The sequence below is a fragment of the Eulemur rufifrons genome, chromosome 16, assembly GCF_041146395.1.
Source record: "Eulemur rufifrons isolate Redbay chromosome 16, OSU_ERuf_1, whole genome shotgun sequence".
Taxonomy (NCBI): Eukaryota; Metazoa; Chordata; class Mammalia; order Primates; family Lemuridae; genus Eulemur; species Eulemur rufifrons.
Window position 1 is genome coordinate 49,632,552 of NC_090998.1, and position 12,371 is coordinate 49,644,922.

Below are 12,371 nucleotides of genomic sequence, written 5' to 3' on the forward strand. Positions count from 1 at the left end.
TGAAAGGTTGTCTTAAGTGACTAGTACAACCAATCAGCTGTTAGATGCTATGATTATATCCCTGTGTTATAATCTCTTTTAAGTCCATCCCACTTATATAAATAAGCTTTCCAAAAATTAGTTATTCATTTATTCATTTTGGCATGTGAGCCTAAATATAAGTTAAAAAGATGGATTACTATTTGACATCTTTAGGCACAGCAGAGTAAGTTGAAACAGGATTGCCTTAAAAGTATTTTATTGGTTTGCTCCAGAACTGAAATATACCTTTGTTGAAATATAAATTCTTTCACTTTTTTTTTTTTTTTTTTTTTTTTTGCCTTATGGAGGATTTAGAGGGGGTAGATTCAGAAATGATCATCTAAAAGGGTAAAAATCAGTCTTTAATTACCAGTAAACTGTGAGCTTTATTATTGTGTGGGATTTATACCCCTCCTTTGAGGTTAACTGGTTTCCATCTCTTTACCCAGGACTCAGGACAGGTTATCCCCCTCATTGTGGAAAGCTGTATTCGGTTCATCAATCTCTATGGTAAGCCATAAACTACAGAATTCCTATAAAAAAAAAAAATCACTAGAGGTGTTTTAGTAAACATCTCTTTCTGCATTTAATTCCTGAGAAAAAGGGGACCTAGAGGATGTGAAGGGGGTTTTTCATCCTCTGTCTCTTCTGTCCTCTTTAGGTCTTCAGCATCAGGGGATTTTCAGAGTGTCTGGTTCCCAGGTGGAAGTCAATGACATTAAAAATTCATTTGAGAGAGGTAATTGCATGTCTATACCTATAAGCAAACCATGTTAAAAAGTCATCATGTCCTGTAGACCGAAGTGGCCCTCATTCTGCATATCCTCAGTACCCTTCTCTTTGCATTTACTTCACTGTGGATGCTAAGGTAAGAATCTATTCAGAACAGCTGAGAGATGAGGCCCAAATCATAACTCTTTGCTATTAACAATATAAAAGCATACGAGCTTTGTGTCCTGGCTTGAAACTGATGTTGATAATCTGCTGCATGTGTATCAAAGGTGGTGCCTGCTGGGGTCCTAAAAGGGGGCAGGGGCAGCCGTGGGCCTACATAGCCGATGTGGGAGGCAGCTGCTCCCAGCCGCCCAGCTGCTCTTGCTGGGGGGAGCTCTTTTCCTTCTTCTTATTACCATCCCCAGCCCCCTTCCCTGTGACCCTAGTTGGTGCCTTACTCTTATTCATATTTGCTGTCAAATACCTTTTACTAAACTGTTAACTAGTTATGTTTAGCAAAACCACAGTGTTTAGCATCAGGCAGACCTAGAATCAAATCAAACTCTGATTTACTAATTGTGTGATTTGATTAAGTAATTCAATTCCTATTTGGCCTCAGTTTCCTCACCTGCAAAATTGCAAGAGTGTTGTGAGGACTAGGTATCATCCATGAAAATGCGTGACTTTTTAATGATACCTATTAGCTATTAATGCTCTCCAGTTGTGATGATTTCTATTGCACCTACTTCTGGATGCATCTGTATCTTCCTTCCTCTGCTTGGAGGTCAAGGTGAGAAACCAGAGTGATCCTCGAATGGATTTGGAGCTACCACCTTCTCTCTCTCTCTCTCTCTCTCTCTCTCTGTCCCATTTCCCCTGGCCCAGACTTGGCATAGAGCCTTTAAAATGTGAAGCCTTGGTTGAAGAGGTGAACTTGGGGCCACATTGTATTTTCTTGTTCCAAGTTCTGTGAAGGATACGATGTGTGGAGCAGAGCAGCCTCCCACCAATAGCCACATGTGCCAAGTCTCTTACGTTGACCAGAGTCAGGGTGATAAGTTGCAATGTGGTAAAGTATCAGGTTCCTGTGCCAGCCACCACAGGCAAAATGTGCTATTATTTTTCCTTGGAGATTCCTCTGGTATTTATTTTTTTGTGATCTGTTTGGATGAGGTTTTCTTACAGTGGGCAAACAAAAAAATTCTAGTAAATTCATGTTCAGTGATTTCCTGCCCTAGGAGCAGAGAAAAAGGAACAATAGGTCCATGAAAATAAATTGCCCCAAGAGGCAAAAAAATATGTTAAAATGCATTGCACACTTTTTGTGAACTTTGGAAGGGAAGAATTGACCTGTGAATAAAAAAATGGAGCTTGATTTAAGGCTACATATGATATTGAACTTCTTACGGATTTCATCTCAATTTAATTCTCGGGGAAGTGGACTAGCCAGACTAGTTACCTAATATTTTAAAACTGCCTGCCATAAAGAACAATATAATTTTATATTTGTGACATATTTTTAAAATTTCTGCTTTATATACAAACTCCTAGGCAACACAAAGGGTACATTTTCAAAGTCCTCCATCTGATTTCAGAGTCTCCCACTGCTCAAGAAGGCTTTCAAATGTACCACCATGCCACTTTGGGAAACACCTACTTATTTAATTATGGATGTTCACAATTAGGTGGAGTCTATGAAATTTCTGATAAATTTTGCTGACCCATATAGCATAGCCAGACAGACTTATAGTGTGTCTTTTCCCCAGTAGGATAAGAAACACAGAATGTAATTTTTGAATTTATGTCAAACTAAGATTACAGATTTCCGCTTAAAAAAAAAAAGTTTGGTAAAATTATAAATCCCACAATATTTTATTTTAAGATTTGGGCAACTTGTAAGGGATTATTTGGTAGCATAAGATTTAAAAAAAGCTTTATTTTAGCCAACTGTTTTTAGGTTAATCATGGGGTGGGATATCTGAACCAATTATTTTAATTTTAGTACCATATAATTTTTCATAAAGCATAATTAAAAGATACATGTATATATAGCAATGAGTGTGTATCTAGAAACGTATTTTTGCTCAGAGGAAAGAAGAGAAGCACTATACATGTAACTAATTTTTTTTTTGTTTGTTTAGGTGAAAATCCTTTGGCTGACGACCAGAGTAACCATGACATTAATTCAGTTGCTGGCGTTCTAAAGCTCTATTTCCGTGGGCTAGAAAACCCCCTCTTTCCTAAGGAAAGATTTAATGATCTGATTTCTTGTATCAGTAAGTGGATTTTTTTTTAAGTCTTTTCCCACCAGAATTGTTTCACTAACCAACTTCCTGGAAAAGGCATTGGCCCCCTCCGCACACCCTCACCCCACCGTTACCTCATTACCACCAAATTTCTGAGACCATTTGTTTTCTTTCTGGAACCACCTCGAGTCATCCGCCCAGCTGTGGCCGCGCCCGTAGCTGAGTGGGCTTTACTCCTGAACATCCTCTAGGCTCCAAGAGCCAGGAGCTTCCCACTTATGGCTGGAATAAAGCAGAAAGGCAGGTGCCAACCGCCTAAGGGAGAGGAGAAAGCTGTAAGCTGGGAAACGTAACCTTTTCTTGGCTTTGCCTCTTGGTCCTCTCAACCAGTTTTAGGAGTGGAGTAATATATCTATCTTTGGATGTTATTTCAAGGAGTAAGGTAAAGTGAGATAAAAGAACATTATTACAAGGCAGAAACACCAGGTGGTAATTATCTGTCAATGGGCATCCCAAGCTAATAGGCAGAGCTGCTCTGGGATTGGGGATCGTGTGTGATATATTATGAAACCAATCATCATCAGCAAAGTAAACAATCCTGTTTACTTCAGTGGGGGCTTTCGACCCTATACAAAGAAAGGTGAAAATAATGATACCAAGAATTAGTTATTAAAGGCAATCATGCATCTAAAGTGCAGTGCCCCTTTAAGTTGAAGTTCCCAGGCAAGAGTCTAGAGCTGACTTCAATCACATAGCTTCATAAGGATCAATCTTTATTTTTTTCAATTATTCAATTGTTCAGGTTTGTTTTATGACTGAAGATATGGCATATGATCTTGGTATATGATCTGTGGGTGCTTGAAAAGAATGTGTATTCTGCTATTGTCGTGTGGAGTATTCTATAGATATTGATTAAATACACTTGGCTGATGGTGTTGAATTCTTCTACATCCTTGCTGATTTCTGTCTAGTTCTATCAATTGTTGAAAGAATAGTGTAAAAGTCCCCAACTATAATTGTTTATTTATTTATTCATTTATTTAGAGACAGGGTCTTGCTCTGTGGCCTGGGCTAGAGCGCAGTGGCATAATCATAGCTCACTACAACCTCAAACTCCTGTGCTCAAGCAATCCTCCACCCCAACCTCCTGAGTAGCTGCGACACCAGCGTGTACCACCATGCCCAGCTAATTTTTTTTGTTTTTGTAGAGATGGGGTCTTTCTATGTTGCCCAGGCTGGTCTTGAACTCCTGGCCTCAAGTGATCCTCCCACCTCAGCCTCCCAAAGTGCTAGGATTACAGGTGTGAGCCACCACACTGGCCGACTTTATTTTTTAGAATAGTTTTAGACCTGTAGAAAAAGTTCACAAATAGTACAAAAAGTCTTTCCCCCTCCAATTTCCCATATTAAGATCATCTTACATCAGTGTGGTACATTTGCTATAATTAATGAACCAATATTGATACATTATTATTAACTGAAGTCCATCATTTATTCATATTTCCTTATTTTTTCCCCTAATGTCCTTTCTCTGTTCCAGAATACCACACTACATTTAGTTGTCATGTCTCCTTAGGTTCTGTGGTATAATATCAATCTTTACTTCTGATGAAGAAACCTCCCCCCAGTCCCCTTTCCCCCTACCTGAATCAGCGAGTCCTATTGACTTGGCTGCAAAAAAATCTCACTACTCATCCCTCCTTCCCCACCCCCATCACCTTGGTTTCTCACTGGGACTATTGTTATGGTCTCTTAAATGGTCTCCACTTCTAGGTTTTGCCTTCCATCCCCCACTTTGCCCTCCCCACCCCCCAACCTGGGCCCACATAATTTCATTTTCCACACAGCCGCTAGATCCAAAAAAGAAAATTGGGTTACTTGCTTTCTCCCCTCTTTAAAACCTATTTCAATATTTCCCACATAAAAACAAACTCCTTGATAACGGCCAATTCATAGAATTGAATTCTTCCTCTATCTGTTCTCTTCCTGCTGCTGTGCAGTCATCTCCTGTGACCTTCTCCTGTCTACTGTCTATTTCACAATAGCAGACTGTACGCAAGCCAGGCCATGTCCCACCTCTGTGCCTTTGCCCGTGCTGTTCCCCCTGCTGCCCCTGATAGCCATTGGACATCTGCTAGGAAGGCTTTGCTGAGCTGGCCCTCCTCCCAGAACACCGTCCTCCCCAGGATTAATCACTTTCTCCTCTACTATTAATAATATTCTCCTGGGTATATCGATACCTTATCTGCTACATGACCTTAGGTGAGTTTCTTAAGCTCTCTGCACCTCGGTTTCCTCATCTATAAAATAGGGAGAACATTAGTCCGTACATTATAGGGTTGTGAGAGTTAAATGAGTTAATACATATGAAGTGCCAAGAAGAGTGCCTGGCACAGAGTATGCTCGATGAAAGGCCTGCAGTTAGCTCCACAGGCCTGTGAGGTCTCGATGGATTATTCAGTTTTGAAGCCCTCACACTTAGCATAGTTAATTCCAGGCACATAGCAAGTTAAAGTGAATCGAAATGAAATGAAGAGTCAAGATTTCACCACAATTTCTTTTGTTGGCATCCGCACCTAAAGTCCTGGCTGTAGTTGGGTATGAATTCCCTGGTCTTAATCCTCCCCCCACGCCCCAGTCAGATGTCCCGTGTGGAATTTCGAAGTCTGCCTGCATGTCCATTCCAAGGCCCTCGCATAGCCTGAGTCATCGCAATGAACCTGTGACCCAGCTGGAAAGAACTGTAAAGGAAGTGTCTCACTTCTGGAATTCTTCTTTGGCCATGTCCAAAGATTTCCCTCAAATCCTAGCCAGAAAGCTGAAGTCTGGAAAAATAATAAGTACTCTACAATGCTTAGTGGTTTTCTAGGTCCATACACCATATCAGCTTTAACATTTATATGTACCAGTTGGATAAAGAGCCTTGAGTCACCCTGTCAGTTACCATTATAGAATCCTTTCACACTTGCATGAGATAAAAAATATTATTTCATTGTGGTTATTAATGACTGAGGCCATAGAGTCAGAAAGATCTAGGTTCAAATCCTAGCTTTGCCATGTACCAACTTTGTAAACGTGAGTGAAGATTAGTGCTTAATCTTATTAAATAGCCATTTCTTCACCTACTTGCATGTGTGAAGAATAAAAGAGATAATCCATATAGAGGGTTTAACACCATGCCTGGCATAGTAAGCCTCAAGAAGCGTTGCTGGCTGTCACCATTGCTACTATTACAACTACCCCTACTATAAACTCAAGTCACACGTGCCAATACCTGGGTTACTTACTAATTTTGTCTGTTCTGCTAAACATGAGTTTCTTTGACATAAATATTTCACATGCATTTAGAAATATTAGTGTAACCCAGAAATTATACTGGTTCCAACATGATTTTTCCCAGAACATTAAATGCTTTGTAACAATCAAGGTCAAGATTTCTCACAATTAGAGTCAGGTTTACCAAGTATGTAAACTGTAAGGAAAAAAACAGAAAATCCACAGAGTATCTTTCATTCATGCAAGCGATACCTGCAGTGCTCAAGTGCAAATGAAGAAGCTGCAAAAACACTTACCCGTGTATTAAAATAATAGATTAATGAAAGTCAATGGATTAGTAATCTTGGATTAATTCTGATGAAAATGGTCTCTATTGGAAATGAATGCCCTCTAGGACCTACGTCTTGAAGGAAGCAGCAGGAGCCCTGGGGTTTAAGACCGCAAAGGATGCGAGGTGCACGTGCCAGTGCAGATTTAATTGTGCTAGTATTTTGAATAGGATTGTTAATGTTTTTGTTAGTGCTCTAGTTACAAAGTTTCATAAATGTTGAGCAGTCTGCCCCAATTCTATTTTCCCCCAAAGTCTTGTTATTGTTAGTGCACAGTTTTGCAGAATAGGAGGTTTTTCAAGAACACATATTGGTCGGCACTCACTCTAGCCTGGGCAACAGAGTGAGACTCTGTCTCAAAAAAAAAAAAAAAAAAAAGAACACATATTGGCACTAACAACCTCTTTATATAACAACCCCTTTTCCCCTAGCATCTAACCTCTTGAAAAAGAGAGGATTCCAGAATATTATTAATTTATCTCTAGGCAAGCATTTTCTTTTACCAACGTGACCATGATGTAGCTGCATTTTTCCTAGATTTTCAAGAAATTCTTTGAGAATAGCGTAATACATCATTACAAACTTTTGATGATTTGAACCATGTTGATTAATTGCCTATAATGTGCAAAACTTTCTGAGGATTCAAAGACTTGATTCTTGCATTTAAGAGGCATAAAATATAGCAGGAAAGATAAGATATTTACAAGTAAATGCAGTATAAGTTAGTATATGATAAAGGTTCAGAAATTTAAGGGGAAAGAAAGACCTGAGTGATAGACTGTTTTTACCCTTGTCATCTTGTAGCATTGCCATCATTGGGTTTTTCTCTATTAAGGTAATTTCATGTGACAGTTATTTCATATAGAAAAACTTCATCTTTTCTAAGAGTTTACGTAAGTCTCTGGAGTCCCCACTACTTTTTGCTTACCTATTTTTGGATTGGGGAAAGTTTTTTTTGTGTGGGGCGTTACTATCTGGCCATGTTTGTGCTTCACACCCCTAAATGACCACATTCTTTGGGAGCTTACAAATGTAAGTAGTAAAAGGGAATTTATCTTAGCATTCTTTATTTTTAAATTTGTGCTATTCGTTCCCCAATTTACTATAACTTTCTTTTAAAAAATTACTTATCTGAATGAAGACATGGTGAAATCAAATGCAATATAAATTTGAAATAACAAACTTGATAGTTTCTCAGTTTCTCACCCAAGAGTTGCTTTGGTTTTTTGTGGGGTTGTTTTTTTTTTTTTTTAAACCATCCACTTTATGACTGGTTTTGTGAATGCTCCAGGCTATACCCACAAAGTCTGGGCAGCTTCTAGAATGTTCATGTACTATGGCTTTGAGATTCCCTAGGGCGTAAGTTCAAGAGAGTTGTTCTAGAAGAGCCACTCAAGTAATTCATGGTTTTTCCTGGCTGCCTCGATGCTGTGAGCCCAGATGAAACATTTGCACTTCATTTTGCATTATGCATTATTATTTAGGTGACTACTTGGATATGAGGCAAGTTTTTTTAGGGAGGCATTTTTTCTATTATAAAACTAACATATAATTATTTTAGAGTACTTGAAAAATAGACAAAAGAACAGTGAATAAAATACTATTCCCCATAATACCACTCCCCAGAGAGAGCCAATGGTGATAATATATACGCATTTTGTATATAACAAACAGCAAATATTATGTTGTATATTAATATACAACATAATCATAATACCATTATTGTACCCTAAAAAAGTAACAGTAATTACTTAAAATCATCAAATAGGCATCAGTGCATTTTAAAAATAATTGTTTATTGTACAATTAATATGTGGTCACTGTAGAAAAATTATAAATGTAAAATTATAAAATAAACTTAGCAGCTTTATTGAGATGTATTTCTCATACTATATAATTCATCCATTAAAGAGTACAATTCAATGGTTTTTAGTATAGTCACAGGAGTGTGCAACTATCAACGTAATCAGTTTTAGAACATTTTTTTTACCCCCAAAAGAAACTCCAATTAGCAAACATTAGCAGTCACTTCCCATTTACCCATAACCAACACCACCCCATGCCCTAGGCAACCACTAATCTACTTTCTGTCTATAGATTTGCCTATTCTGGCCATATCTTTCTTTTTCTCTTTCTTTCTTTTTATTTAAGAGGCAGAGTCTCACTCTGTTGCCCAACTGGTGTGATCATAGCTCACTGTAACCTTGAACTCCTGGGCTCAAGTGATCCTTCTGCCTCACCCTCCCAGGTTCCTGGGACTACAGGTACACACACCACTAATTTTTTTTTTTTTTTTTTTTTTTTTTTTTGTAGAGATGGGGGTTTCACTATGTTTCCCAGGCTAGTCTTGAACTCCTGGCCTCAAGTGATCCTCCCCCTTTGACTTCCCAAAGTGCTACGATTACAGGTGTGAGCCACCACACCCACCTGGCCTTTGGCCACTTCATATAAATGGAATTATACAATATGTGATGTTTTGTGACTGCTTTTCACTTAGCATAATGTTTTTCAGGATCATCCATGTTGTCATATGTATCAGTACTTCATTTCCTTTGATTGCCAAATAATATTCCATTTTATGGATATACCACTCCTGTGTACTTTTAATAAAAATTGTATCATACCAATTTACTGTTAATGGATATGAGGTTTCTTTTTAAGTTGATGAAAATGTTCTAAAATTGATTGATCAAGTCTCCAAGAGGAATTAATAAAAATAAGATAAAATAAAATTGATTGAGGTGATGTTGCACAACTCTACACCAAAAATAATTGAATTGTACAATGTAAATGGGTAAGTTATGTGGTATATGAATTATATGTCAATAAAGCTGTTGTAAAAAATTATATCATGCCATACTGGCTCTTTATAAATGACTTTTTAAGCTTAATTATATTATTAACATTTTCCCATATAAGTATATATTTTCAAAATATAGCTTTTAGCAACCATATAATGATTTCCATTTTATGTAACAAATAAGCTAGTTTTAGACTTTTGGATTGTTTCCAGTGATTTTTCAATTATACCAAATACTTTGATGAACCTCTTAGTACATAAATCTATTTGCCCATTTTCATTGTTTCATGAAAAAAGCTTCTGAACTCTTTCCCTGGTGATCTAATGTATGTTTTGTTGTTAAAAATTCTTTCAGTTTTATTGACCTACAATGGTGGTTTTCTCTCTTAACTCTAAATTCCTGTTTAATGCCTTGTAATAATGTTCTTACAATTTATTTTATCCTTAAAAATATTTAACAGACTGAGTGTCTGAACTGAATAGGTAAAGCTCTATAGGCTAAGACACAGTTTCTTTACCAACCTCAATATAATAATTCAGTAGAAGAAGAAACATTTATGTGTTTATTTCTATAGTGCTGTTATTTAATAAGGAGAGAAAAGAATGGTTTAATTCACAGAAGTCAGTTTATGTACAGTTAATTACAGAGATTTCCAAGCATTTCAGTTCTTACTTTAGAAGGGCAACAGGTAATTCATCTCAAGGCTGGGCTAAGATCCATCCAAATGTACTGGAACATCCTCAGTTTTTCTTTCCCTTTCATTCATGCACATACACTATCACACACGCAATTAACACCATGGTATTGTTAAAGTGAACCTAAAAATGCCGTAGGGCTGGTACATTCACCTTGAATGCTGCTCGCTGGGCTATGGAGCTCAGAAATATTTGTGTGCCCGCTGTTAAATAAACAGTTTCTAAATGTGGCCACCAAGGAATTTCCTTCCTTGTCTTATACCTAAGGATAAATTTGCATCTTGTGATTTATTATTTGTTTTCTGGCAGACAATTACTTTTGCAAATAGAGCCACAGAAGAACGGGCATTTTCATAGTAGTGGTCATTTGAACTTATTGCTATTTTCTGAAGTAACTTGTGTTTTTGTGGTGAATTTTTCACATGCATTTACACGGAGCTGTCAAAGCCCCATGGCTGGGAAGCTGGGACGCCACCATGAGAGCCTTGCCTTGCTGAGAAAAGAACATTAGCCTAGGGAGCTTTGAGCATGTGATCAAGGCTGGATGAGTGCCACTTCTACCTAATTACATGAGCTCTTGAATTACGGAAACAGAGCACAGCTTAAAAGAAATCCAAATGAAATACTGGTTTTCCTCCCTGACAACTTTTCTGAGAGGAAGAAAAGATCTATCTTCTCATCCAGCATAAAATTGTGAAAGACCATGAATTGCCACACTCAGAGCCAGCTAGGAATGCACATTAATCAGAGTGTCAGTAGCAACCATAAATTTCAACCCGCTAACTGGACTCAGGGGAGTAAATGAGTCATTTGTCCCAGAGCAAAGCTCCTTGCAGGATGCACGCTACAAGCCTGTTGAGTGGCCAAGCAGGTAAAATTCTGAGTCCTGCTCACAGCCATCATGGTCTGAGGCCTTTGAGACAGAGAGACTTGCTGCTACCTGAGGAACGTTCGCCAGCAATTCTGTTTTGCTTTGCTTTATGTGTACTGTAGTTGGAGAGAATGTGTGTCTGCCTCACATAATTTTATCTAGTCTTTTGGTATCACTCTTTTCTCTCCTAAAATTTTTCATTTGCATCCCACAGGCCCCTTAATTCTTTTTTTTTTTTTTTTTGTATGTGTGGTAAAATATATATGACATGAAATTTACCATTGTAACCATTATTAAGTATACAGTTCAGTGGTATTAAGTACATTCACGGTGTTACGCAACCATTACCACTATTCGTTTCCAGGACTTTTTCATCTTCCCAAACAGAAACTCTGTACCCATCAAACAATAACTCCCCATGTGGTCTTTAGGACCTGACAACGTCTATTTTACTTTCTGTCTGTGAATTTCCCTATTCTAGGTACTTCGCATGAGTAGAATCGTTATGCTACTTGTCCTTTTGTGTCTGGCTTATTTCTCGGCATAGTATCTTCAAAGTTCATCTGTGCCGTAGCATGTGTCAGAATTTTCTTTCTTTTCAATGCTGAATAATATTTCGTTGCATGTATATACTACATTTTATCTGTCCACTCATCTGTCAATGGACGTTTGGGTTATTTCCACCTTTTGGCTGCTATGAAATTGTACAAATATCTGTTCCCCAATTCTTTTTAAATAAAAATTTGAAACTGCCTTTCAGAGGTAAGGGAGTGAGTTTAGAACTGAGAAATAGAAACAAGAGAATCTTAGATTAAGATTAAACCTCTTAGAAGTAAGTAATGCCTGTGTCCTCTTCTAGCCTCCAGAGTGATTTGTCAGTAAGGTAGTAAGAGTGGTTCCTTTTACCTCTTTTCCTTTCCTTTGCTTTTGTTTTTAACTCTAGGACCCCAAAAGCTTTAAATTGCTAAAATCCTGTCCCTAATAATTGATTTTAACTTTAAAGTGAGGATTAGCTTGGAGAATCAAGAGACTTAACTCTTGAAACATCCAAGATCCTCAATAAATAATGGCAGAAATTTTTTGTTGTTGTCTGAAGAACAGATCATAATATGTTTAATTTTACCTTTGAGGGCTTTTTTTAATTTCCATTTTTAGAGATGGACTTTCTAGATACAGGTGTGCTAAATCATCTTTTTACTCTTTAACTTAAAGCAACAACATCGTACTTTAAAAAAAAATCAGCTATTTCAGGTAATAAACTTAACCAGTGAATTTCTGATATGAGATAATCTTTTAGCTCTGTCTAAATATATAGTATTTATAGATACAAAATCCTCCCCATTAAATTCTCAATTTGAAAATCACTTCATCTGTAGGTATTTTGTCTTCCTTCTCTGTACAAAGTGGGTTCCCAAGTG

The 12,371-nt window shown here is 37.5% G+C and overlaps 1 protein-coding gene across 2 annotated transcripts in view; it reads left to right on the forward strand.

Moving 5' to 3' along the window:
* Nucleotides 1-12,371, forward strand: part of SRGAP1 (SLIT-ROBO Rho GTPase activating protein 1) — a 253,270-nt gene that overhangs the window by 216,725 nt on the left and 24,174 nt on the right. For both annotated transcript variants that reach the window (XM_069489992.1, XM_069489993.1), the window contains exons 13-15: nt 471-531; nt 683-760; nt 2,877-3,011. In XM_069489992.1, the coding sequence (XP_069346093.1) occupies nt 471-531; nt 683-760; nt 2,877-3,011 (274 nt within the window). The remainder of the gene's footprint in view (nt 1-470; nt 532-682; nt 761-2,876; nt 3,012-12,371) is intronic.